We start from the raw sequence: 27,677 nt of genomic DNA, 5'->3' as shown, positions 1-27,677 counted from the left end.
ACAAACAATTCCCAGATCTAATGGGCCTACATGAAGCACATTTATTACCCCAGTACATTTTTTCTTGACTTTAGTCATTTTGAACCTGCCACACATGTATCCCTTCCAGAGATGGGCAGTAACGAGTTACTGTAATCTGATTACTTTTTTCAAGTAACGAGTAAAGTAAGGGATTACTATTGCAAAAACGGTAATTAGATTACCGTTACTTTCCCGTAGGAACGCTGCGTTACTGCATTACTAAAACCCTGATTTTCTTGCAAGTGTAAAACTTCTTTTTACAGTGAAAAAAACCACCTAAACTTCCAAGCAAGCACCGGGAGTGCGCTACCACGTAATGGGAAACTCACGGATTCTTCCACTGACTAAATAAAAAATAAATTATGTGCTGGAATGTGCAGAAAATAGGTTTAAATGTTAAACAAATTTCTTCCAGTCAGAGAATGGTGCATATAATTTAATTTTTGCTTGATGCATAAAGTTAAAAGATTAAAACTAATAAAACAAGTTTTAAAAAAAGACTTTTCCATTTGATTACCTTTTGTATGATGGATTATGCAGAAAAAGTGGGCTGAAAGATCTATTGCTTTATTACCTATTCAGGTTGTAAATCGTGTTTTTAAAAAGTAACTAAGTAATTAATTACTTTTGAAAATAAGTAATCAGTAAAGTAACGGGAATACTTTTGGGGGGAAGTAATCAGTAATTAGTTACTGATTACTTTTTTCAAGTAACTTGACCAACACTGATCCCTTCATCTAGATTCAAGACTTTGAAGACATGCTCTCTACTTTTAAGATTACGCTTAAATCTTTCCTTTCTGATAAAGCTTATAGTTAGGGCTGGTTCAGCCTGAACATCTCGCCATTAAAGGCTCGGGCTTGTGGAGGGGCTTCCTAAATGCACCGAGCATTTCTTCCCCAGGTGTTTATACACCACTGCAGCATGTCATTAATGTTAATTTTCATGCCACAGTCGATTTTTGTCTCATCTCTCTGTGTGTGCCCTTTTTCTCTTTCCTTTCTGCCCCAGACAGTTGCAGCAGATGGCTTCCCCCTCCCTGAGCCTGGTTCTGCTCAACGTTTCTTCCCATTAGAAGTTTCTAAACTGTAAGGAGTTTTTTTTTCAATCTCAAAAATTACTTAGATAATACCCCATGAGCCAGCACTGATAGTTTGAGTTTTCCACTCAGAGATTCTACGTTAAGACATAAAGTGCCTTAAAGTGACCGTTGTTTCATAAATGAAATGCCAAATAAATATCCATAGAAAAAAAAAATTAAAATTAAACAGCACCAATTGTTAATGCTCAAATCTTTATTATAAGCAAATGCAAGTCATTTTGGATTAAAAGTGAAAACTGCTCTAGGAATCAAACCATCTTTAAGGATTGTCAAAAAACAAAAATATGACTCTGTACGCGTTTCTAGAGACTTGACCTGGTAAAGAATATTATAACCTGTTATAACAATAAATCCAAACAAATCTAAAAGCTATAAAAGCTAAGACTAAATCCCTTTTATTTATACATTCATCTTGATGATTTGGTTGTAGAGATTTATTCCAAGTCTGCATTACTGTTCTTTTAATCAGAGTACAAATGCTAAGCAGCTGCAAATCTGCCAGCCAATGCAGTCTGCAAAACTATCTGTTCAAATGTTTAGAAACCATGAAAATAAATAAACAAACCAGTTTTAATCTATGTAAACACTTTATTGGGACAAATATAAAAATAAAAAATGTAATAAGACAAATTGTTACTTCATATTGAAACAACGTATCAGACACATTTTGGCTCCCCAGAGCTGGAAGAAACAAAGAAAGATTTTTTTTAGTGCTGTCATTAATTCTCCATTTCTGGAAATTTACTTTTGATAGATAATTCATCTGTGAGTTGCTATTAATAATACATAAAAAAAGAAGCATTTATCAAAAAGAGACCTTTATGTATTAAACGTACCGATTGCCGTATCACTTGACAGCTTTTAAGCCTCGTCAATCTCATCCTTGGCACTGGTTTCATCCTTGTATACTGAAAAAAAAAAAAAAAAAAAAAAGTCAAGATAAACTAAACTAGCAAAGGACCTTTCAGTCATTTCAGTAACACTAACTAGCAGTCTACTAACCTGATTCCACACTTTCTGCCAAGGCACCATCTCTGGCCACTCCTTTCCAGTATTTGTGCATTTGTTTGTTCACATTCACTCCCTCACACTCAATTTTAACGTGATACTGAGGAACAGTGATGTCCGAGTGGTCTCCGATGCTGATTACTGTCAGTCTGAGTGGTTTATTAATCACAAGGTTGAAAAAGTCATCATAAACTGTGTCATCCCAAGACTCCTCAGACTCCTTAAATCCATTTAAGCAGCACAAAAAGGCCTGAGGAGCCTTCTCCAACAGAGTCTGAGGCAGTGATCTTATATCACCGATGTCAACTTGAGACTCATTTCCATAGTCAATGAACACAACATGCAGTGAAGTTTCAGCGTTCTCAATAACCTGGGCTCTGTACCATTGGTTGTCATCGGAATACAGAGCGAGGCATGGACTGCCTGGACCAGGAGTCTCAGGGAACAGTTTCTGCTGTGCCTCTCCTGCTTCCTGAGCAAGCTGCGACACTTTGCAGAGGTCCTCTGTGTTGGCATATTGACACCAGAAGAAATGTGGTCCCACAATACAAGATGCATATACCATCTCTGTATCGTTGGGGGAAAGTCGCGGCTCTTTGTACATGCATTTAAAAACATTTTCTTCTGCAACGCAAATTTGTTTCACATCAGGTTCAGTCTGACCACCCTGTGGGAGGTTTTCTGTTTGATGGCTTTCAGCATCAACACATTCTTCTGTAACCGGATTCCAGTATTTCTGCATTAGTGTGTTCACAGCCACTCCTTCACACTCAATTTCAACATGATACTGAGGAACACCAACCTTTGAGTGGTTTCCTATGCTGATTACTCTGAGATTAAGTGGTTTATTAATCAAAAGAGTGTAAAAGTCATCGTAAACTGAGTCATTCCAGGAGCCCTCGGACTCCTTAAATCCATTTAAGCAGCACAAAAAGGCCTGAGGAGCCTTTTCCAGCAGAGGCTGGGATAATGATCTGATGTTCCTGATGTCAATCTCGGACTCGCTTCCATAGTCAATGAACAAAACATGCAGTGTGCTGTCCGCTTTCTCAATTACTTGGGCTCTGTACCATTGGTTGTCACTGGAATATAGAGCGAGGCATGGACTCCCTGGATGGGGAGTCTCATGGAGCATCGTGTCCTTCTGTGCCTCTCCTGCTTCCTGAACAAGCTGTGACACTTCACGGAGACCTTCTGTGTTGGCATACTGGCACCAGAAGTAAAAGGGATCCCCAATGCAAGAAGCATATACAGTCTCTGCATCGATTTGGGAAAGCTGTGGCTCTTTGTACATGCAAAGATTGTCATTTCCTTTGGGAGCATCAAAATGAGTTGTGTTGTTCTCAGTTTGAATGCCTTGGGAGAAACTTTCTGCTTGATCAGTCTGGTTCTCTGAATTTTCTCCTGACAGTGATTTCCTGTTTTCCTGCACTAAGCTACTGATGAACATCTTAACACATTCAATATTCACTGCATATTGAGGAACCGCCATCTCTGAATACTTTTCCTTATTAATGACTGTCAATTTGAGCGGCTTATCAACCACAAGATTGTAGAAGTCATCATACACGTCATCGTCCCAGGAGCCTTCACACTCAAAGCCATCTAGAAAGCAAAGAAATGCCTGAGGAGGAATCTCCAGCAGATGCTGGGGTATTGACCTCACATCTTTAATGCTAACTTCAGACTCATTTCCATAGTCAATAAATAGAACATCGAGAGTACTGTTAGTCTTTTGAATTACTTGAGCTCTGTACCACTGGTTGTCACTGGAAAAGAGAGCAAGGCATGGACTTCCAGGCACCAGTACCTCAGGAAAAACTGCGTCTTGAATTTGCCCAGTTTCCTGAGCAAGCTTTGATATCATGTTGAGATCTTCAGTGTTGTACTGACACCAGAAATAATGTGGTCCAACAATGCAGGAAGCGTACACGTCCTCAATCCGTTTTTGAGAAATATTTGGCCAATTGTACATGCAGATGGTCAAGTTTTTCTCAAGGCAAGAATTGGAGTGCTGTGTGTCTGAGTCACTGTGGCAAATCTGAACAGAAGTCTCTGCCACAGTTTTGTCTTCAAGAGTGACAAGCATTATGGGTTTTGTTCCTTCATCCAAAACCGTTGCATGCTCAATCCGTGGTGAAGCGACATTAGCTGTGGATTTTGAACTCCCCTTTAAATCATCTGCAGCAGACATCCTATCGTTACCATGGACTCCATTTTGTCCTGCTGTCTCCACCAATACTGATTCTTGTGCTGAACAGCCTTTGTTCAAGCTGTTAAAGTGGTGCTGGTCAGTCTGCTGATTGACATCGGTCATTTTGTTTTGTTTAGTTTTAGCCATCCTCTCTCTGACTTTCATATTCACACTCACTGAGCCATCATACAGTTCAACAATTAGCTTTCCATTTTCCACTTTTGCCACGGAAATGGTGAAACTACGGCCAACAGCACGATCTGCAAACCACTGGTTGACCTCCTGGGGTAATTCTGCAGGGACATCAAACAGTCCGAGGGGAATAGCTTGCACTGGACATGACCTGGCCACGCTCGCTTCAGTGGGAAAGGGACAGATATCAGTTTCACTGACTACAAGAGTATCCCCATAGTCCACAAAGTGCACTTTGTGCTTTGGAGTTATTTCTACTACTTGACCTCTGTTCCACTCATTATCAGTGTACCTTGCAAAGCACAAGCTACTGAGTCCAAGAGTCTGATCTGAGCGCTGTGGCTCACTAAGGAGTTGTGCAACACTTTCCATCAATTTGTCAAACAATTTAGCATTCCTGTCCAGTTGGCAGTAGAAGTGATTGACAGTCTCTGAAGACGTTATCCACACATTTTCTTTACCACCCACCTCAATATTATATGTGGAGTAATTGTACACATCAGATGTGACTTGTGGAGGAGATTGCAGATGTGCCTCAGACTGTGCACATTTCTTATCCAGAAGCTCACGTGCACTACCAAATGCAGTCTGAATGTCTACCATATTAAGCAGCAGACCTTCTTCATCAGATTCCACTGCCTTTACAACGCATTTCAAACTACTGTCTGTCGACGCACTTAAATCCACAAACTTGTGAAACTCTGCTAAGGCATCGCTATTCCAAGTAGTGGTAACGGGATAAGTAGGACTCTTCAGACTGAATAAGCAACATGGGAAAGCCTGAGTACTTAGCCGCAAGAAAGCTGGATCAATGGGGTGCACATCTTGCAGAGGGACCTTTTGAATTTGACCATAGTCTATAAATCTCACGTCTACAACAGGTGAATTGCTATTAGCAACGATCCTTGCTCTGTACCACATGTTATCATCTGGATTACGGGCAACGCAGATGGACTGAATAAGTGGCTGAGAGCGGGCGGATGAATAGTGATTTTGCAGATCTTGCATAAGGCATCTGAGGGAGTCGTCATCTTCTGTTATTTGACACCAGAACTTCTGTAGGCTTTCAATGCAAGACACCTTTACAGTGACACTACTTCCTACAGTGAATGCACTGTCATGACAAGCACTTTGCAACTCAGAGCAGAAACTTGATGCAGTATTCCCATTGCAATCTACTGCAGGTTCAGAGCTTGCTTTCGTATAAATGTCACCGTTACAAGAAGGAGATGCACACTCTTGTCCACCATTGACCGTTTTGTTTTTGGAGCTTGGCGCAGTTCCTTCCGGTATACCATCAGGAATGACATGGACTTTGTTCTGTAAATTCATGCATTGTTCATCTTCAAGTAAACTGAGAATGGATGAGTTAAGAGATTCATTCTGGACAATTAAATCCTGCTCAAGCTTAGAGAGGGGAATAAAGTCTGCCTTCTCCAGAAAAGAACTGTTGACACAGGTAGCATTAGCTGCATAGAGTGTAACATTATAGACATCTTGAGTCGCATCATAGTGGTCAAACGTCACCACCACAGTCTTGTTCAGCAGGAGTGATTTCAACAAATCTGTCTGCACTGCAGTCCACTCTCTGCCATTTTCTTTTATTCCATTTAGAGAACAACGATATGTGATAACTGGCATTCTCAGGAATTTGCCAGCCAGTGGCCTGATGTCTTCAACAGGCACCAAGTCATTTTTTCCTTCATCCACATGAAAGACTTTTACAGCACCATCACAGGTCTCAATGTTTTGCTTTAGTAATGAGCGGTACCATCTGCCATCTGTCCCTTTAGCAGCACATGGATCCCCACAGCTCTGCGGAAGTTCCTCTCCAAAACTAGAGCTCTCTTCATAGTGTTGATGGATCTGTTCAGACAATATCTTCACTGCTTTTGAAAGAATAACAAGCTGGCAAAAAACATTTTCTGGATCAATTACCTCAGTCACATAAACCGTTTCCAAAATGTCAGTAAGCAGCTCTGGGTAAAAGTATTGGTTATGTTTAGCAAATTGGCTGCTAACATTCAGGCTCTGTTCCTGTGTTACATCAAAGGCCTCAGAAGACTCATCATTGGGCAAATTTAGACATTTCAGTACAATATTTTTAAATTCCTCCACTGGGATCTTCTTTGCAACTCTAGACTTGCACATGTGCTTCGAAACAACTGGTATGTCAAGGAGAATTGTCCTATCCGGCATCAGTACATATTGAACGAGTCCCCTAAACTTCTTCCCAGGCAGAGACATCAAAAACTTTGTAGCTCTATGAGGGAAATTTTTCTCAAGGGACAAGATATTTGCAAGTATGCAACATTCGATTTCAGGAGGCAGGAGAAAGCTGTCATTTTGAGCCCATGCTAAAACTGCACTTGTGGCAATGTGGGGCTGCCCCTGATCAATTAGAAAAAGACTGTATGTTTGACTTTCAATCGATACGATCCGAGCTCTGTGCCAGGTTTCGTTGATGCAGACCAGACAGAGATCCCCTGGTTTCCCTTCTAATCCAGAAAACTTCCTGTGAGGAGTCTGAATTTCCTCTCTCATCTGCTCGTAAATGTGTTTCTTCTCATCATCCATATTTACCCATAATTCCACAAGACCACAGTTGGGTTTCAGGTTCACCCTGGTGATGAGAACAGAGATTTCTGTTCCTGGTGCTGGAAGCCCGGGAATTGAACACATCGTGAAGCTTAGACATCAAATATATCTGCAAAATAGTAAAGACAAATGTGTTACGACTTAAGAAAAAAAACCCAAAAAACTTCAGTCCATTATTTTTTTTAAAGGCACTTAAATTGTACTAAACTGTAGTGTGGCCTAGGTTACTACCACTCTGCATTTAATGATAGCAGCCCCTCCCCGAGCCTGGTTATGGTGGAAGGTTCTTCTTCCCATTGTTGCCAAGTGCTTGTTCACAGGCGGTCATCTGATTGTTGGGGTTTTCTCTGTATTATTGTAGGATCTTAAACTTCCAATATAAATAACTGAAAAGGCGATGCTATTGTGAGTTCAACAGCATACAGATTTGAATTATATTCAGTTTTATACAAATAAGACTGAACTGACTTCACAACTGCTGCAACGCCATGTACTGTGGGATCGATATAGTTCCTTATTTTTAAAATGCAACTTTTACATTTTGATGATGGTGCATGCATTTTTGTGTTATAGTCATCTATGTCAGAACTGTTAGCAGAGAAACAAAGTAACACTTTGCATAATTTCCATGAGATAGCAATTTTTGTTATTTTCTAACCATTAACCAACCAAAACGTATATAATCTGAACTGACTTTGCAGTAATTTCTAATGTAACTGGAAAAGTTGTTAAACACACCAGATGATTATTTGGCCACATGTGCATTCAACTATTTTACTTATGCATTTATCTCATTGCTTATTCTTATAAGAAGAGGATTATTATTCAGGTCTGTATGTCTTGGGCTGCAGAGGAGTCTCAGGTTTCTTAAAAACATTCACTTGTTGGACTGTTTAACCGCTCACTTAACTGACAACAGCAGATGAACAAAAACAAATATGATGATAGAGAGAAACAAATTTGTGCCATTTAAACCACTCAAAAAAAAAAAAAAATGCAGCAGCTGTTTGAGTTCTTTTTGACCTACTGTGATCTACTAACAACTAATGTGCAATTTAATCTAACTTCAATCAGGCCACAGAATTGCAGTGAGACTGGTGGTGTTCATTTACAAAACAAACAAGCTATATGGTAAATGGCCTGTATTTATATAGAGCTTTACTTAGTCCCTAAGGACCCCAAAGTGCTTTAAACAACCAGTCATCCACCCATTCGCACACACATTCACACACTGGTGATGGCAAGCTACATTGTAGCCACAGCCACCCTGGGGCGCACTGACAGAGGTGAGGCTGCCGAACACTGGCGCCACCAGTCATACACAGGACTTAATGACCCATCTCATTATTAGCACATTAAAAACTACACATAAAGACAGCTCAGGCAGCCTGATGAGGAGAGACACAATCAGGATCAGGTGAGAAAGCAGATCATTTAAATTTCACAACACTGGCATTCGGTGCCATCTACTGTCCATCTGCAGAACATGCCAACATTTTTAAAAGATATAACTTTAAGTTTATTCAGGTGAAAGATGTCTATCCAGGTATGCTTTTCCTGCACTGGCACTGTGTTTGGGGTCATTGTCATGCTTAAAAATAAAGCTGCTGCCAATCAGACGCAGATGGTGTTGTATTGTGGATCAAAATCTGATGCTAAGAGACCACCAGCACCACTGGCTGAAATGCAGCTTTAACATGTTTTACAGATGGCTGTAGACACTCACTGTTGTACCTCTCTCTCTGGACCTCCTTTGTACAACCACTGGAACCAAAAATGTCAAACTTGGATTCCTCACTCTTTTCTTAAAGCTTAGATGTGTAACCTTCACTGTTTGTCTGCTGTTGATAGTTTTAGGCCTGAAACGTTTTTGGCCACCACAAACATCTTTTAACAAATACTGCAGACTTTGCATAGATATGCTAAGTTTTCGGGGAATAGGTCTTTGGGAATCACCTTGTTGGTGCAAAAATAAACAGTCTACTAGCCTCAAGTGCCTAAAGATACAATTCAGTATTGGTTATTTACTAAGCTGTCTATGATGTGTCACCAACACTGATTCAAAGCTTGAGTTACGGGACTATTTTTAATGCTTGAATGACTCATAGATCAAGAAAAAAAGAAAAGAAAACATGAGGTGACCAAAGAAAACGTTTGAAAAATCTTCAGAAAGTCTGAAGATAAATTGCTCAGGTCTGTTTTTTTTCCTGGCGTATTGCAAGCAAAATAAAATTAAGGGTAGTTTAAGACTTTTGTCACCAAAAGTGCCCGTCGCTTCACAGTTTAGTTTGCGTTCTTTTTCACATGTGTTACACGGATCTTCAGCTTAATTTTTTTTCTCTCACCACGTCTGCTGCAGGCAACACGTCTCATCTTGTTCCTGTCGTTAAACTGAACTGGGATCCGGTAGGAGGAGGACATGGGGGCGTGCACTCACGCCTTTTAAAGGCTTCGATGAGCCATGACACAAAATCCTCCCGGAGATCAATGTGTTTGCATTTTTGTTGTTGTTTTCTTTTCGTTTTTTTAATAAAATAAAATAAAATATAGAGTCTAACTCCACATGCAGCACCATTTAAAGCCCCGGTCCCTCCCTCCACTTCCTCTCTCACTCCCCCGGCTTTTCTATTTTCAGCCAAAACAAAAACAAAACGGGAAAAACTGTTACATTTGTTTTGAACGCGCGCGCGCACACACACGGCCACGCACGCACACAGGTGGGTGCCGAGCAATGATGCCGAGCCAATCACGCTGCACGCTTCGTGTTCCGTGTTTAGAACCGAAATCACACCCACAACTGTCACGGCAGCGGCTCGTTTTCCACGCAGTCACACCGTACGACCAGGAAGTCGTAAAGCGACGCACACTCTTCCCGTGATCATAATATTTTTGAAGGCTTCCCACGAGATCGAGCGATGGTAGGCGACTTCTAACAAGGTGCTATATTGTTCGTGATCCACGAGAGCTGAGCTCTAGCGGAGGTCTGCAGGGGGGTTGTGAGACAAAGAGCTGGACTTTGGTGTGCACTTTTGGAAGCTGTTTTCTCACTGAGCTCAGAGGCTCTTACATGTTGGTGCAGCTGGCATAGCAGATCCAGCTCATTGTGACCTATAGATGCAGCGTAGCTCGGCTTGCTGGTGCCTGTAGTTATGTAGAGTTGCATGTGGAAGCAAAACGCTTAGCTACATGTTGCACTGCTGATCATCTATTTGTATCGCCGCTGAATCTGCTAGTTTAGGTGGCGGCTTCCTGACTTCAAGTCAAAATGCATATTTCTTTATTTTTACATGCTGACTCTATGAGAAATTAGTTTTCACCACTGTGTAAGCTTCCCTATACATTTTTGGTGCCGTCTCCAAACTGCTGCATGTCTCGCTGACATATTTACACTTCTGATTGCAAATTTAAACAAGGAACTACTACTAATACTGATGGCTTATTTAGGGCTTTTGCAGGTGGACACACTTATTAATAGAAGCATTCAAATCTGCCCAGTTTAATAGATTAAGACTGAACGAGAAAAGTTGTTCTGGTTGTGCATTAGTAGAATTAAAAACTTATCAGTTTGCAAAATGAGTGAAAGTTTCATTTAAGCTGACAGTGCTGAGCTATAGGGGGAGTTAAAAATAATGGTATCTCATTTGCTTTGTCATGTTAACTCTGTTGACAGTGACTTGTTCCAAAATGAGTAAGAGAAAAGGCAAAGTGATCACTGAAGCAACAACTTTCAAGAGCCGCAAAGTCGCAGCTGCGAGTATCGAAAATACGCCAGATGATGCAAACCCAAGTCATCAGGGGATCTGTTCCAAGGCCTTCGCTCAGTTTTCTACAGTGAGTATTTCGCCCCAACATTAAAACCCACACAAAGTTTTGTCTTTGCTCCTCCCGGCTCGTTAAAGGTTAAATATCGTTTTCTGCTTGTGTTCTTAGGGTGACATTGGACTCATTGAAAGCATCACTGTGAAGAATTTCATGTGCCATCATTCTTTTGGTCCGTTCCAGTTTGGGCCAAACGTGAATTTCATAGTTGGCCACAATGGAAGTAAGAGCTTTCCCTTCACTTGATTGTACCTGGATGTTGTCATGTCTGACATGTGATTTTAATTGGGTATAGCTTTCTTTTCCCTATAGAAACACTTGCTGGCCACTTTATTAGCTACAGCATGCTAGTTTGGGGTTGGACCTTCTCTCACCTTTGGTCCATGTTGACATGATAGCACAGTTGCTGCAGGTCCATGATATGAATCTCTCATTACACCACATTCCAAAGGTGCTTTTGGATTGTACAAGCTATTTGAGTACCTCGAACTCACCGTCATGTTCAAGAAACCCAACTGAGAGGATTTGGGATTTTTGTCATCCTGTGTTATCTTGCTGGAAGCAGCTTTTTGAAGATGAGTACACTGTGGTCATACAAGGATCGGCATGGTTAGCGACAAAACTCGGGTTGCCTGAGGTGTTTAAACAATGCTCAGTTAAGCAAAGTGTGCCAAAAAAAGTAGTCCCCACAACATTACACCACCAAGAGCCTGAATTCAAATTTTGATGCTACCATCCAGCCTTGGTTTCCTGTTCTCAGCTGACCCAGTCTGGTCTTCTGCTACTGTAAGTTACAAGACTTGCTATGCTCTGCATTTAGAGATGTGTTTCTGCACGCCGTGGTTGTAACAAGTGGTTATTTGAGTTATTGTTGCCTTAAGCAGTGCAGTTATTCTTCTCTGACCTCTGACATCAACGCGAGAACTGCCGCTCGCTCGATATTTCTCTAGTAAACTCTAGAGATGATTGTGTGGGGAAAGTCCCAGTAGATGAACAGCTTCTCAAATACTCACATCAACAACCACGTTACATTCATGTTGCACGTAAATCACCTTTCTTCCCCACTCTGATGCTTGGTTTGAAATTCAGCAGATCATCTCGACCATCTCTGCATTGCGTTAATGATGAACAGTCGTACTTAAATCGAGAGTTTGTTTTTAAAATGATATAACAGACTTCTAATATATCAGGAAGGAATGGCATCTTTAGACTTCAGGCCTAAATCCAGAACAAAACCTTGTCACCCTTTGTGGATCAACAATACAGAGTGAATGAACAACACCCAATTTTGTTATCTACAGAAGAACATTTGATCCATCCCTCTCCAGCTTTGTTATTTTGTCACTTAACGCCACACAAACTCCCCTGTAAAACATTTTAAACATTTAGATTTCTTTCACTGGAAAAAATACTTTGCAGGATTCACAAGATTATCATTTATTGCTCACTTGGCTGAATCATTTTAGGTGAAGTATCAGCTTATGTAAGGAACTGTTTAATGCTGAGCTCACTGAAAATTTGTTTATTCAAAGATGGCTCCCTGATTTCTTTTTTTTTCTTTTTTTTCAGTTGATGCATCATTTACAATCATTTGCATAGTTTTCTAGCACTGCCGAGCACCGCATGTCTGTAAGATGCTTTACATGCACCGATTTAATTTGTTGTCTTGTAACTGCTTTATCCCTCAGGTGGAAAAAGCGCTATCCTGACCGCTTTGATTGTAGGCCTCGGGGGAAAGGCCACTGTGACGAACAGAGGAATGTCACTGAAAGACTTTGTGAAGACCAATGAAAAGTAAGTAATAGATCCTAATATCGTCCCTCAGTAATAAATTGTGTGTCTTTATTTTAGTGTTAAAAATGCTTCAGATTTCTTTACTAGCACGTCACTAAAACAATGTTAAAAATACACTCTGGTTTCTAGTACTGCAGATATAACAGTAAAGCTGAGAAACAGAGGGCCAGATGCTTACAAAAAGGATGTTTACGGCGACAGTATCACCATTGAACATCGGCTCTCGAGTGATGGATGCCGGACCTGCAGGCTGAAAAGCAAATCAGGTGACTTTCCACAGATGCTGTGACTGGAAAACTTTCTGTGAGTCGGTCCAAGTCTTGTGAAACCTTCTGGAAATCTTAGATTAACCAGACACAGTTGGGAGTGGAGACCAAACACTTCAGCCACACTGTCACCTCCTAATACTGTATACATTCTTTACTCTCAGTCTGGAATTTTCTCTATAAACTTGTATATATTTTATTTGCATGGCACTGCTTTCAGCCGCTGGTTTTCCTATGTTGTAAATGTCATTTTATAAATAAAAGGAACTTAAAGTGCATGTGCCAGTATGCATGTTCACTCTTGTACCTGACCATTTTCAGAAGAATGTTCTTCTGTATGTTAAGCCACTAACATTATTATAACACTATTATTACATTCTCACACAAAATCACAGAATTTATTCACGTTTCTTCTGTTGAATCTACCCAAAAATTTACCAAAGTAACCAAGTTTAACAGGCATAAATTAGTATTTATGCACCAACAAGATTCACAAAGAGCTATTAGCTAAAAACCTGTCACAGTGAAGTGAGTGTAGACAGTGAGTGTCTACAGCCTGGAAAACACACTGGAGGCTCCGTCGTGTTTTGGGCTAGATATCGGCCAGTGGTGTAGGAGATCTTGTCCAAATTTAAGGAATTATGAACACAGTACAGTACCATCTTATTATTTTCCAATGAGTGGCATGTAAGTTATAACCTCTTTTAAAGGGCAACAGAGGTTCAAACCACTTTACTTGCATTTTATCTCTTTTAGGACATCTCGTCTCAAACAAAAAGGAGGAATTAACGGGCATTTTGGACCACTTTAACATCCAGGTACTTGCTACTTTTTAAATTTTTTTCCTGTAGATGCCCCGAGGTTGTACTGCTTCCTGCACAATCATACACATTAAAGGACTTAACAGGATATTTGCTTGTGTATTCCAGCTGGATAACCCAGTATCCATTCTCAGCCAAGAAATGAGCAAGCAGTTCCTGCATTCAAAAAGTGAAACAGACAAGTATAAGGTAGCGTAACGCCACGTTCGCTAAAAGCGTTAAGATTTAAAGGTTACACCTGCAATGAAGCTCACTTTGATAAGTGCTTTCTTTTCTGCTTTTTTTCGTTTGTAGTTCTTCATGAAAGCAACTCTGCTCGAGCAGATGAAGAGAGATTACATCCACATTAAACACACTAAAATGGTCACGCGGGAGCAGGTTGAGAGGCAAGAGGAGGTACGGCATTCCTCACACAAACCGCTGAACGTTGATGTTGCACATCAAGCGAGATTATAAAGCAAATACACGTTGGAGAAATGTTATTTACATTGTTTATTTTTGGTTAAACACTGACAGTTTTAAAAGCATCTTCTTCTTTGGGGTTTCTCTTGATTTTCTGCCTTTTATTTGGGAACCCTAATTGTATCCAGTTGCAGCTTATATGTTTATCTATGAGTAGCGTTTGATTTTTACATAAATCAAACATATTTTAAAATGCTTTTGTGTCCAGTGTCTCAAGGACCTGAAGCAAGAGTTCCTGCAGAAGAAGGAACGATATGAAAATGTTGCATCCTTCAGTGACATGAAGGTTGTTTTAGAGAATCTGAAGAAGGCGATGGTATGGTGTTTGGTAAGACTTGATCTTGAGGCTTGAACGCAACATTTGCTGGTTGGATAGAGCTTGCAATTTTTAATAAATGTGTTTTTTTTTTTTTATCTCTTTCAGGTGAGTGAGAAGGAGCAGCTCTTAAAGCAGTTGAAGGAAGACATTGAAAAGGAAGAAAATAATTACAAACCCAAGGATAACCTTCAGCTCTGTCAGGTGAGTCACAAGTGTTTCTTTTCTGTTAAATATACAACCCTATTTATAAATGTCAGACCACTTCAGACCTTCATCTCTGCATAAACTCAAAGTCCTTCCTTCACATAATGCATGGTTGTGTTTACAGTAGATATCCTGAGGTTGTGGGGTGGAGTGGCTCTATCCTGCTGGTAATTATTTTCAGGCATTGTCTTTAAAAACCTGTTTCTGTCTCTCTCATCTTCAGACGAAGATCATACAGCTAGAGAAGAAGCTTCAATGCATCAAAAGCAAAATTGACACTCTGAGAGAAGAGCAAGAGTCTCTATCAGAGGACAATGTTAAGTTGAAAGAACAAGTGAAGATCATTAGCAAAGCACACAAGGACCAGGAGGTAGTCGCTGACAAACGGCGCTGTGTTAATCTGCACATTTACTTATTTACTGTATGCATAGAGAAATATTTGACGTCATGTTAATGTCACAATCTTTTCCAATAGGTCGTTTATTTTCGAGCTCTAAACAAGCTGAAACAGTCGGAACAAGAGCAAAACCTTCTCCAGGAGAAGCTTAATAAGGCAAAAGCAAGGTAGGGGAGTAAGAGTTCATGTTAACACTAGCATCCCCAGGCTTCTACCTTTCTACCTATAAAACCCGAGAGCAGTCAAATGGTGGAAGTGGAAGCTAAATTGGCTAGTCATTCATATGTATATTAGGTCGTTACCTAGGAATTCTGGAGGGAGGGGAGTGGGGGTGAGTGATTGAGGGGGTGGGGGAGTGGAGTGTTTCAGTTTGCCATCTTAGGGAGAAATCAACACATGTCCTTTGTATGTCCTTTGTTGCTGACATTTATTGATGAAAACAGTACAAAAAACCAACCATTTGTACACATATTTACAAATAATGATAAAAAGTGAGTGAGTACATTTCAACATTTTCAGCAATCACTCACAATCCTGGCACTGCCACGGTATCTGTCGTCTGCATTTACCACATGTGTACCTGTAGCAGTGAACACATCGCACAGTGGCCTGATTTTTTTTGCATCTGTGTACTTGGATTTTAGGTCACAAGCCACCCAAAACTTGCTCCATGCACCACTCAGCAGGCCATTTGTAAATATGTGTACAAATGGTTGGTTTTTTGTACTGTTTTTATCAATAAATGTCAGCAACAAAGGACATACACCCATGTGTGTTGATTTCTCCCTAAGATGGCAAACTGAAACACTCCATGTTGGTGACTTTTGGAGATTTGTTTCCCTGGATGATTGAGAATGCATCAAGATGAAACACAAAAGGAAGCTCACCGCTTTTAGCAGCTCCCCCACCCCCTCAATCACTCAGTGAGTGATTGAGGGGGTGGGGGAGTGGAGTGTTTCAGTGTTTCAGTTTGCCATCTTAGGGAGAAATCAACACATGTCCTTTGTATGTCCTTTGTTGCTGACATTTATTGATAAAAACAGTACAAAAAACCAACCATTTGTACACATATTTACAAATGGCCTGCTGAGTGGTGCATGGAGCATGTTCATTGGTTCATGGACCTCCCTGAACTAATGGCATTTATGGCAGCAACAAAAGCGGTGAGCTTCCTTTTGTGTTTCATCTTGATGCATTCTCAATCATCCAGGGAAACAAATCTCCAAAAGTCACCAACTTGGAGTGTTTCAGTTTGCCATCTTAGGGAGAAATCAACACACATGGGTGTATGTCCTTTGTTGCTGACATTTATTGATGAAAACAGTACAAAAAACCAACCATTTGTACACATATTTACAAATAATGATAAAAAGTGAGTGAGTACATTTCAACATTTTCATCACTCACAATCCTGGCACTGCCACGGTATCTGTCGTCTGCATTTACCACATGTGTACCTGTAGCAGTGAACACATCGCACAGTGGCCTGATTTTTTTTGCATCTGTGTACTTGGATTTTAGGTCGCAAGCCACCCAAAACTTGATCCCAAACTTGTCAGGTTTACTTGCAATATACTGCAGGAAACAGCACCGAGTCTTTGATGGAATACAGCTGATGTATTTGTTTTCAATATTTTTTTTTTTACTCTGTTTCAGTAAGAGTCTGAACAGTGAGGGAGACTCGGAATACACGAAACGGCAGAAGAGTTTAAGTAATCTGAAAGAGCAGCTTGCAGAGCTCGAGAATAAGTGCACGCACCTGAATCAAGACATCAAGAACAAACATCAGGCGCTTCTCAAAGGGAAGGAAGAACTGGACAAGCTGAGGTATAACAAAGTAAATCAGCTCTGGTGTAAACATATTGTCAGGGAAGTGAAAGTTTATGATCTTGCTCTCTTTGTATTTACCAGACTGGAGGAAAGGAACGTACAGGCTTCATATGAGTCCAAACTAAAGAGGAAGAATCAGCTGCTCGCCAGTCGATCGAACAAACTAAAGCGCTTTGGAGACCAGGTGCCTGACATGATGAGTGCAATTAGCGAGGCTTATGCCACGGGACGCTTCCTCAAGAGACCTGTTGGTCCAATAGGTAACACTCATTTTTAGGTTTTTGTTTTTTTTTTGGATAAAAATATTTTCAGACTTGTTTTTTTTTACTTTTCAGTTCAATACGATCTGCTTGTTAACGTTCTTGATGAGAAGATTGATAAAACTCTAATGTTTGCATACTAAATTAAAAACAAGCGCCAATAACCAGTTTGACTAGAACAGAGACTGAAAACTGGAAACAGGAAGAAGTGAGTCATCTGTCAGCTATCACATCTAAAGCTCTCTGATCAAGAAAACGTGCCCTGTTAGCGTCATTGCCTCACAGCAACGAGGTCCTGCATTCCTTAGACAACTTGTAGCGAGGTAGAGCCATTCACTAGTAGTCATAATACAGTGCAGGGGTCGTTTTTCTGTGCTTGAAAGCATGACTGAAGAAAAGTCATGGATAGTGTGCTCGATTATCTCTGTATGGCAAGTCACAAGCACACAACAGTGGCAGTACAGATAACAAGTTGGAAACTCTGACTTCAGACTTTAAATGGAGCACATCACAAAGACAGGGAGTTGCCCCACATGGTTTAAGAAGCATCTTATTTTCCTTGACATCAAATGTGAAACGAGTCCTGCTTCTCTCTTCTTCACAAGTGTTGACATTTTGTTGCTTTTTCATGAGAAACTGAGAGCGCGAGAACTTGTATGTTTCCCCTGGGCAGATCAAATCTGACCTAACTACACAAGGAGATTACTTCTGATTGGATCACTCCCCAACTTGTCCCACCTTTCTGAACAACTTAGTTTGTTCTGATTGATCCGTCCATTTTCATCTCATTTTATTGGCGGACAAAAGCGTCAATACATTTCATCATAGTTTTTCACTATCGTGCATTGGTTTTTGTCATGTTTTCATCTTGACGCTAACTAAGCTAACGAGTTTCTAGCTGCAGCTGCGTATTTACTGTACAGACATATGTCTAATGTTCTTTTCTTTCATGCAAAAAAGCAAACGCTGTACCTTTTTTTTTTTTAATTTTTTTTTTTTATAAACATCTTTAACATTTAAATAATTCAAAGCTTTCTACTTTTGATATATTGAAGCTGACAGTCTGTGTTTATTCCCAGGGGCATGTATCAGTTTAAAGGATCCCTCGTTAGCTGTGGCTGTGGAGTGCTGTCTGCGGAGCTTCGTGAAGGCGTTCTGTTGCGACAACTACAAAGACGAGGCGGTCCTCCAGGAGCTGATGACTCGCTTTTATCCAAAGGGCAACAGGCCACAGATTATCGTCAGCCCCTTCTCTGATAAACCGTACAACATTCATGGAAGGTCGGCATTATGTGAGATTTTCTTTTCTTTTTCTTATTACGTTTTTCTGAAACTTTTGTTTTTTTTTAAGCATGTTTTGTTTTCACTCTGTGCTGTTTCACAGGAAAGCATATCATCCGGAGTACCCATCGGTAATGGACATAATCACAGCAACAAGCCCAGTGATTATCAACTGTCTGATTGATATGCGAGGGATAGAATCAATCCTTATAATCAAAGTAAGTGTCTTACTAAGACCTGCTTATGCCTGGATATTGCCTAGAGTGGTGCTTTAGGATTGATGTTGCATTTTGTTGTTGTTGTTTGATCTCAGGAAAAAGATAAAGCGAGGAGGGTCATGCAGCACTGCCGTCCACCTAAAAACTGCCGTGAAGCCTTCACTGTTGAGGGGGATCAGGTGTATCCAAACCGTTATTACACGTCTGATTTCAGCATGGCAAGATATCTCGGTGGGGACATTGAGACTGAAATAAGGTAACCACTGGAAACTATTCAAGGTTTGAGTGACTGTCTTTCACATTTACACCCAGTTGAATGCTCAAACTGGATCTTTATGTCACATGGAAATGACAGCAGTATAAATTGTGCCTGAGTACAGTCCCCCCCCCCCCAAAAAAAAAAAAAAACCAAACAAACAAAAACAAACCCAATTTCATGTGACTTCATAGATGTGGTATGTTATGTTTGTGGTATCCTGTCTGTTCCAGTATGCTGGACTCAGACCTGGAGAATTACCAGGCTCAGCTGTCCAGGTTTCAGCTCCAAGTAAACTCTGTCACCGAAGACATTGTGAATATGGAGAGCAATCTTAACAACACCATCCTGACCATGAAGACAACACTGGTCAGTAAAAAGATACACCTGAAGCTGTTTGGGTTTCCTTTCATTTTCTGCATTTGCAGTCTGTCTCCTCTTTTTGTGGTTTCTGGCTTCCAATTAAAGCAGAAAGCTAAAGAGCTGACAAGTGAATTCAGTGTTTGGGCTGAATATGTTGATTACTGATTTTCTGGAGTCAAATGTGAACCAAAGCATATTTTTAAAGGGGTTATATGCTAAAAAAAAAAGTAGTTTCTTAGTGTTCCAGCCTCAGTAGCTTTGACACAGTAACATCTGCTGTAATATTTACACCTCTAATGAAATCTCACAAGTGTTAGCTTTATTTTGATGCCAGGATTGTTTACACAGAGTTTGTAATTGCTGAGAAATACAATATTCAGTTTGGGCATGTCATTTTCGAGCAAGAAGCTCAGAAAGCCCCTGGAGGCATGAACAGGTAAAAAGATTGTGGCTATTTACTCCCCTCACTAAAAATCAAGTTAGCATCCCTTTCAGTTTTACAGTGATTTACTAATGTACCTTGCTAACCAAGATAGTTGCTCAGTGTTAGCATTGAGCGTGTTTAGTATAAAAAAAACAAAACCTCAAGATGGTGACAACAGAAAAACCAGTCTTGCAAACAGTAATCCATAAGTTACTATGTATCCATCTTTTATGTAAAGTCTATGTTCCAGTTGCTGTTTAATGCTGGCAAATCAGTGCTGAAAGATGTGATTAATGTGATTTTTAATTAACATTAGATAACATTTATTTTCTCTTCGTTGCAGGCTTCTGTGAATCATGTCAAAGCAGCAATAACTGATCTCGTGACTGCTAGTGAGGAGCAAATTAATGACATCAGCTCACTGGTGATACTTCAGTTTTTATTTTTATCTGTTGCGTAATAAACTAAATGCTGCCATGAATTATGCAGGTTAAGTGTTTCTGAATGTTTTAAACTGTGCAGGAAGAAGTTGCCCAAGAGAATCAGCAGAAAATCGAGGCAGAGAAGCAAAGTGTTCAAGAAGCAAAGGCAGAACTCGACAAGCAGCGAAAAATGGCCGAAGACTCAGATTCCAAGTACTCATCTGTCAGAGACCGGATTGATCAGCTTCTAGAGGAAATAGAGCCCCTTAAGGTGCAGTAGAGGTTTTACAGTTTCAGGTCTACAACTTGTTGTTTTGTGCAGGTTTCCAAACCTTTGTGCTCTTGATCTACAGGATGAACAGCTGAAACTGGAGACGGAGTGTGCCAAGCATGAACGAAACCTGAAAATCTTAGAAAACAAAGTGAAGGCTCATGACGACAACATTGAAGGCATGAAAAATGAACTTGCCCAAAGAGAAGAGGAGCTACAGGTAGGAAGTTTTTTGTTTTTTTTCAGCATGATACGGTGTAGTTAAGCTGTAGTTTAGCTATTCACGCCAGCCGGTATTCGGTGAATTCAATCAAAGAAAGTAAGCAGAAGTCTCGTGATGTTACGACAGGAATACGTGGCAAAGGCTATAGAGATCAGTCCGGAACGGCAGCACGTGGTCGGCAACACCAAGAGCATCGACACAGAAATCACTCGACTGAATAAGAAGATCAAAGTGTATGAAAGCGACCATGGCGAGCAGCAGCAGGTGGTCAGGTGAGAAACTGAAGGCTTTCAGCAACAGAGGCAGAAATTATTTTAACAGTTAAAACTCAAATATTTATTGAGCTAATTCATCAATCATGTTAGTGCATGTGTAAACTGTATGTATAAAACTGGTGGAATGTAGGTAATCTAATCAGGTACTGTACCTGTGTACAGACTTAAGGTACTTATAATATATATTAATCCCAGTTTCCCCCTAGACCTAAACTGGCACCCCACTCAGCCAAGGATTTTCACCTGAGCTGACTTGTTTTATTAGCTAACCTAAATAGACTCTTAGGCATGGTTAAAGTAGACCAGAACCATCCAGAACGATGGTCCAGGAACTTTAATTGAGCCAGCATATCCTCTCAGCACCACCTTTTTTCCTTCTCATCGGTGTGATGCCTTCATGCTGCAGATGTCAATAAAGTTGTTGTTACTGCAATTGAGTATTTAGCTGCCTGCTCTGTCTGTGCTTACTTGTATTTGTTCAGGATATAAACAGAGTAGCATTTATCGCTGTTGACATTCAAATGTTTCAAACAGCACGAGAAATAAAGACGCTGCGTCTCCCAGGGAGAAAAGAAACATTCACGTGTGAAAATTTTACTGAATAGAAATGAGAGATGATGAAAGATGTAAGGAAGACGCAAGATTAATTACATTTAATACATCATTTCAGGTTAGTTTGCAGCAGTGTGGTGAAGTTTACAGTAAAGCAGCAATGTTGGAGCAGTGCACAGCAGCCTGTGTTGTTCATGGTCAATGTCCGGTTACATCCAGAGTAGCAGACATCAAATTTAAGCTGCTCTGTTATCTTGTTGAATTCAGATAAATCCAAAAAGAGCAGCAATGGCACATGTTAGCTGATCACAGCCATATGCAAAGAAAACAAATCTATTGGAGCTCAAAGTACAAGTTTTTATCTTATTTTTAAGCGTTTTTTCTTCGCAGTGCTACACCTGACAAATCCACTTTAACCCCTTTTTACACATAAAACAACAGCTGAAAACAACCCAGACGTATGAAACAGGCAACTGTTATGATTTGCTATTGTTTTCCTTGCCCTTATGCTTCTGCTAATCAAAGATGACTATCATAGATTGCTACATATGAGTCAGGTTGTTGAAGTAAACAATAGACTCCTCGGTCGCCTGCATGCGCTCTCGACCTCCGGTGTTAAAGACCGTAGGCGCACCACCACAGACGCATCGACGAAATAACTCTGCATTAATTGGGTGCAACGTTACATTGAATAATTATTGTTATCTAATAATTGTTGTCACCACACTTAAAGGTGGTGTCTTACTTTAGATCGAACAGTGTTTTTGTATTCACTATCTTGCCTTTATTTACGTATTTATAGAGGGTGCAGTGTTAGAAGCACTTCTGAATGTGTCATGGGTGTTAATTGTTTTATTGACACCTATGACAAGTGGAACGCTATTGGCATCGAAAACCTAGACCTGGTGGAACTTAGCTGTTGTACTGGATAAAGGAATATATTGGTTTTTTGTAATCAAAATCAACCTTATCATATAGATAATATTTTAGAAAGCTCTGTCTCAACCGGCTGCAACAGTTAAATCCTTCTCAGACACTTATGCATCAGTAAAAATATTAATTTAATTATGTATAGTAGTATTACCCTTATAGGACTCATTAGCAAAGTTGATGTGCAGAGCTGTAGCAACTATAGAGATATAAACTTCAAGTAGGAGTAACGGATGGATTCAAGGTGGGGGTTGACAGATGAGACCGGGCAGAAGTCTCTGCGGACTATGATGATAGCAGATGACACTGTGATCTATAGAGTAAGGAGCAGGAGGAAGAGATCCTGGAAAAGTGGAGGTGTGCTCTGGAGAGAAGAGGAATGGAAGTAAGGAAGCAAGACAGAATACATGTGTGTGTGTGAATGAAATGGAGATGATGCTGGGAGTAAAGGTAGTGAAGGTGGATCTGTTTAAATACCTCGAGATCATCCAAAGCAATGTTTAGTGCACAAACAAGGTAAAGAGGAAAGTGCAGACACAGTGGAGTGGGTGGAGATGAGTGTCAGGGGTGATTTGTGACAGAAGGATGGCAGCAATGGTGAAAGGGAGTGTTTACAGGAGGCCTGCGATCTAGTTTGGAGGGGGTTGCACTATTCAAATGACGGGCGGCAGAGCTGAAAGATGTTAAGATCTTTAATGGGAGCGATCAGGAAAGTTGGAGAGGCAAAGCTGACATGTTTTGGACATTTAAAATTGAAGTGTTTAAAGGTAGAATTTACTCACACAGCAAACATGACTCATACAGATTTAAAAGCTAACTTAGTTTGCTGTAGACCAACTGTATTTTTTCAAAAACTTATTTACTTAAAGGCTTCTTCAAAGACATCTTCCATCTTTATTCTAACCTATCATTTTCCCTGGATTTCATCTCCCAAGAAATAAAAAAGGTGCTCCTGCTCACTAAGTTTCAGCTCATCTCCTTCGGACTGTCTCTTCCCCTGTACGGATTAATCAGATCTGCCTGCTGGCCATCACTAAATCATCTCCTGCCCTCATTTTACATGTGCACACTGAAAGCTGAATTGAGAAGAATTTAGGCTATGCCAATTTCTTCCCTCTGACCTCATTAGGGAGTACGCCGAGGCCCTCGCTCTCTACAGAGAGAAAACCAACCAAGTAAGAGATTTGCGGAGGTTCATCGATCGTCTGGATAACATCATGTCAGACAGGCAGAACAGATACAAAATAATGCGTAGGTAAGTAACGATCTTGCACGGTAGAAAAATATAATATAAGGATTCATTGACGTGGGAAAAATTGTACTTTTAGCTAAAACTTTTCTTCTTCTCTTTTTCCTGAAGGTCCCTGTCTGTCAGATGTAAGTTATACTTCAATAACTTCCTAATAAAGATGAACTGCTGTGGATCTATGATTTTTGACCACAACAACGAGACGCTCTCTATCATGGTACGTGCTTATCTCTCTAGTTTGCCAGAAAAGTTTGTTACATTACAGCAAACCAGGAGCACAGTTAATATAAGTAACACTCAAGTTTGTTGGCACTGAAGGTAAAGCCTCCAGGCAGGGAGGAGGATGGTGTGAGTGACATGAGGTCGCTGTCCGGTGGTGAGCGCTCCTTCTCCACTGTTTGTTTCATGCTCTCACTGTGGGAGATCACCGAGTCACCCTTCAGATGCCTCGACGAGTTTGACGTCTACATGGTGAGTGCACAGAAAACACATTAGTCGCACGTAACCAGTAGAAAATGCTTACGGGATTTGGCTTTTACTCACTTGAGTTAACAGTTCCCTTTCTTTTGCTGCGGCAGGATATGCACAATCGAAGAATCTGTCTGGATCTGCTTCTGGAGTTGTCAGAGCGGCAGCATCTTCGACAATTTATCTTCATTACACCTCTGAACACCAGGTAATGTATTTGTGTGATGTTAGCCTTGATATCCTTTGACGTTTTCTCTGTGGAGGCTGATGTGCGCAAGCAGACCAATTGTAGATTTTTGTTGTTGTTATTGTTCCTGAAATCATTTTATGTCAGTTTGTCAGGTAAGTATTTTTGATTTCACTGTTTTTCAAGATCCTATATTCTTCTTTTTAAACCTCCCGCTATCCATCTTTACCTTTTAATCTCTAAAAATGACCTGTGCTGTGTGAAAAATGATTGACAACTGATCAAAAGGTTCGTATTTTTCAGCAATCTACCCAAGTCGGACCTCATCAAAATCCACCAGCTGCGGGCTCCAGAAAGACACCGGGGTCAAACAGAAGATGAAGATGTTTAAACTGAGCTTCAGTGACATCAGTGGATGAATGTTAATGGGCATTACTGTATACAGTTAGAAAAAAACATTTATGAACCCTTTTGAATTACCAGGATGTCTTCATTTAATTGCTCTAAATGTGGTGTGAGCTTCACCTAAGTCCCCAGTGGTATGCTGGCTAGAGTAAACAGGCTATCTCAAGAGCTGTTTACTTTAGCCGGAAAGAGTACGTGTGCTTTTGAATTTATTTTGTGACTTGTAGATCCTCCTCGGGTAGCAACAACTCCCATCAGACACTTCCTGTAGCTGGTCTTGAAACTTGTAGAGTGATGAGGCATTTTGGACCCCTGCTTCCTACAAAATAGTTTCAGTGCATTAACATTTATGGATAAGGCGCAACATCTCACTTGGATTAAGACAGAGACTCTGCCTTTATCATTACAAAACCCAGTTTTCTTTATCAGCTGTTCTGTTGTTGGCTTGCTTAGAAGTGCTTGATACGGCGCCAGGCTCTGAGGTATCAAAGCAACATCAGTCCATGGTTTTAAAATTAGATCAATAGCAACATATGATATATTACACCGTGCCATTATTCATTTAAGAAAAATGCAGCGCCCGCAGGTCGGCCGCTACATTTCAACCGCAAGACTTACGTGCGCCTGCTCGCCTAATAGCTGAAGCAGCACCCTTCAGGTCTGGACTTTGACTGAGTCAATGCAACACCTTGATATTTTTTTTCTTTTTCAGCCATCTGGTGTAGATTTGCTGCTGTGCTTGGGATCATTGTCCTATTTTATGGCCCAGTTTAGGCCAAGCTGTCGGACAGATGCCCTCACATTTGACTCTAGAATACTTTGGAATACAGAGGAGTTTGTGGTCGACGCTGTGGCTGCAAAGCAAGCCCAGGTTATCACCCCTCCGCCACCATGTTTGACATTGTGCTGATATACTGTGTTTGCTTTACACTAAACGTGGCGCAATGCATTATGGGCAGACATCTCCGTTTTCGTCTTTCAAAGGCATTTCGTCAGATCCATCTTTTTGAACCCAAGCCGTACTGCCATGTTGTTTATAGAGAGAAAGGCTTTCTCCTGGCAACAATTTGAAACAAACCATACTTGTTCAGGCTTTTTCTAATTGTGCTGTCATGAACTTTAACTTTTAACACGCTAACTGAAGCCCGTAGAGTCTGAGATGTAGCTCCTTTTTACACTTGCTCTGAGCAACGCTCAACGCTCTGGCTCCGGGGTGAATTAAGCACCTTGATCAACCGTTGTTGCGATTTGGCACTACATAAATAAAATTGAATTGAATTTGCTGGGAAGTCCACTACTAGCAAGACTAAGCACTGTGTAAAATGTTTTCCACATTAATCTTTGTCGTTACAGCACGGTGTCCTTCAAGTTGTTTGGAAATGGCCTCGTAACCTTTTCCAGGTGACCAGCAACAACCGCTTTTCTAAGACAGCTGCTGATATCTGTGCTCGTTGGCATTGTTTTAACTGCTCCAGACCTCCAAACGAATAAAACGTCTGCTTTTATAGAGGTGCTCACAATTGCTGATGATCATTTAGTCAAGTGCATTTGATTAGCAGCACCTGGCTCGTACCCACCCCCTGAATTCCATTGGAAACATTAAGGGTGTACTTAGATTGCGTTTTGGTTTAATTATTAATGGCAAAGTGTAATATGTCATGTTTTGTAGGTCAGATTAGGTTGTATTTACCTGATTTTAAAGACTTGCTAAAGCCACAACTACTTTGTGTCCTGATAATAAAACCTTAAAACTGACAGACAAACATCCAGGTGATCGTTTGCAAGCTTGAAATGTACCACAGTATGTTTGTGTGGAGTGTTTTTTGTTTCTTTTGTTGCACTGATCTCCATGAAGGCTCACACAAACCAATCTTTCTTGAGATTCTTCTTTCTTTTCTTTCATTTCTATGAACAATCTGTAATTTTTACAGCTGTGTCCAAGCAGCTGTTGTTGTTGCTCATGTGAAGGCTCGTTTTTAGCCTACGAGCGCTTTGAGCGATTGCTCAGTGTGTTCACTAAAGGCTGTTTTTATAATTAGTTTTGTGTTTCTCTATTATCGTTACTTAGATGAAGATCACGCCACGTTTTTAACGAGGACTAAATGAAGCCGTAGTTGCAGCTGTATGTCAGTATTACTGTGTGTTTTTGGAGAACTTTTTTATTTTATGTAATGTTTTTATCATTTTATGGCAAATGAATGCAGGCTTTTAAAACAACACAGGAGGTTGTGTGCCAAAAATCATGCACTGTACAAAGTTAATGTTTTGTCCATAATAGATAAGATGTCTGAGTGTAATTTTAATGTTTTAATGAAACACCGAGTGGCTGATGATGATTTCCTCTGTTCATTATTTGACTTTACATACACGTTCTCAGATTTAGTCATTAACGTGAAAAATTTCACAGATCTACCAGAAGTGTCCTGCACTATTAACGTTTTCTAGCAGCTTTTATTCCAGTTTTCAAGAGCTAATGCCTGTGTTCAAGCTGCCACGTAAAGATGGAATCCAGCCACGGTATCTTCTTTAAAATTGTCATCAACATCTGGCAGGGCTGCATCCGGTCGCTGTTCTTCTTTCAGGTTGCCCTTGATTACATCATGTGGCAAGCAGTAACACACATCAGAGGTGGCATCCGCTGGAGTGATGGGCAAACACAACATCACAGATGATTACAGTGTAGTTGAAACACAGCGGCTTAGATAGAAGAAAAACCCAAGAAAGTCAGCGCTGGGGAGAAACCGTTCAGGTCTAATGCTTGTGCACAAATGTTTAGACATCAAAGAAGACTAAAAATACATGAAAGAGATGAGCCCCTCTTGTCCACTTGGATTCTTTATGAGGGAAATGTTTTGATCCCGTCCAG

General features: G+C 40.5%; 2 protein-coding genes across 6 annotated transcripts; one reads left to right on the top strand and one right to left on the bottom strand.

Moving 5' to 3' along the window:
* Positions 1-1,032: 1,032 nt before the first annotated feature.
* Positions 1,033-27,677, top strand: smc6 (structural maintenance of chromosomes 6). Of its 5 annotated transcripts, none has more exons than XM_082516223.1 (27): positions 1,033-1,109; positions 10,786-10,946; positions 11,046-11,157; positions 12,623-12,728; positions 12,858-12,994; positions 13,751-13,812; positions 13,924-14,004; positions 14,110-14,211; positions 14,486-14,605; positions 14,702-14,797; positions 15,024-15,170; positions 15,276-15,364; positions 16,854-17,024; positions 17,109-17,287; positions 18,367-18,568; positions 18,672-18,786; positions 18,882-19,042; positions 19,276-19,411; positions 20,173-20,253; positions 20,352-20,522; positions 20,605-20,742; positions 20,872-21,017; positions 23,632-23,757; positions 23,863-23,968; positions 24,070-24,222; positions 24,330-24,427; positions 24,710-27,677. In XM_082516223.1, exons 2-27 carry the CDS (start codon positions 10,800-10,802, stop codon positions 24,795-24,797), a joined length of 3,270 nt encoding a protein of 1,089 aa, XP_082372349.1. In that variant the 5' UTR covers positions 1,033-1,109; positions 10,786-10,799; the 3' UTR covers positions 24,798-27,677. The 5 variants fall into 5 exon arrangements, with proteins under 5 accessions (XP_082372349.1, XP_082372347.1, XP_082372348.1 ...); XM_082516221.1 differs by lacking the exon at positions 1,033-1,109 and adding an exon at positions 9,874-10,033; XM_082516222.1 differs by lacking the exon at positions 1,033-1,109 and adding an exon at positions 9,874-10,052.
* On the bottom strand, positions 1,350-9,784 carry tdrd6b (tudor domain containing 6b). Its single transcript, XM_082515154.1, has 4 exons — positions 9,461-9,784; positions 2,126-7,224; positions 1,960-2,031; positions 1,350-1,804 (listed from the first exon to the last, which is right to left on the bottom strand). Exons 2-3 carry the CDS (start codon positions 7,197-7,199, stop codon positions 1,985-1,987), a joined length of 5,121 nt encoding a protein of 1,706 aa, XP_082371280.1. The 5' UTR covers positions 7,200-7,224; positions 9,461-9,784; the 3' UTR covers positions 1,350-1,804; positions 1,960-1,984.

Source organism: Aulonocara stuartgranti (genome assembly GCF_965226115.1).
Source record: "Aulonocara stuartgranti genome assembly, chromosome: 19".
Lineage (NCBI taxonomy): Eukaryota > Metazoa > Chordata > Actinopteri > Cichliformes > Cichlidae > Aulonocara > Aulonocara stuartgranti.
This window is presented reverse-complemented; position numbering and strand designations above follow the sequence as displayed.

Bases quoted from the DNA above. Each gene is read 5' to 3' on its own strand.
- tdrd6b (XM_082515154.1), bottom strand. From the start codon at position 7,199: ATGTGTTCAATTCCCGGGCTTCCAGCACCAGGAACAGAAATCTCTGTT. The intron at 2,032-2,125 runs GTTAGTAGACTG...TTTTTTTTTCAG, and splicing joins GGCAGAAAGTGTGGAATCAG to TATACAAGGATGAAACCAGT.
- smc6 (XM_082516223.1), top strand. From the start codon at position 10,800: ATGAGTAAGAGAAAAGGCAAAGTGATCACTGAAGCAACAACTTTCAAG. The intron at 20,254-20,351 runs GTGATACTTCAG...TAAACTGTGCAG, and splicing joins TTAATGACATCAGCTCACTG to GAAGAAGTTGCCCAAGAGAA. The intron at 21,018-23,631 runs GTGAGAAACTGA...TGACCTCATTAG, and splicing joins GAGCAGCAGCAGGTGGTCAG to GGAGTACGCCGAGGCCCTCG.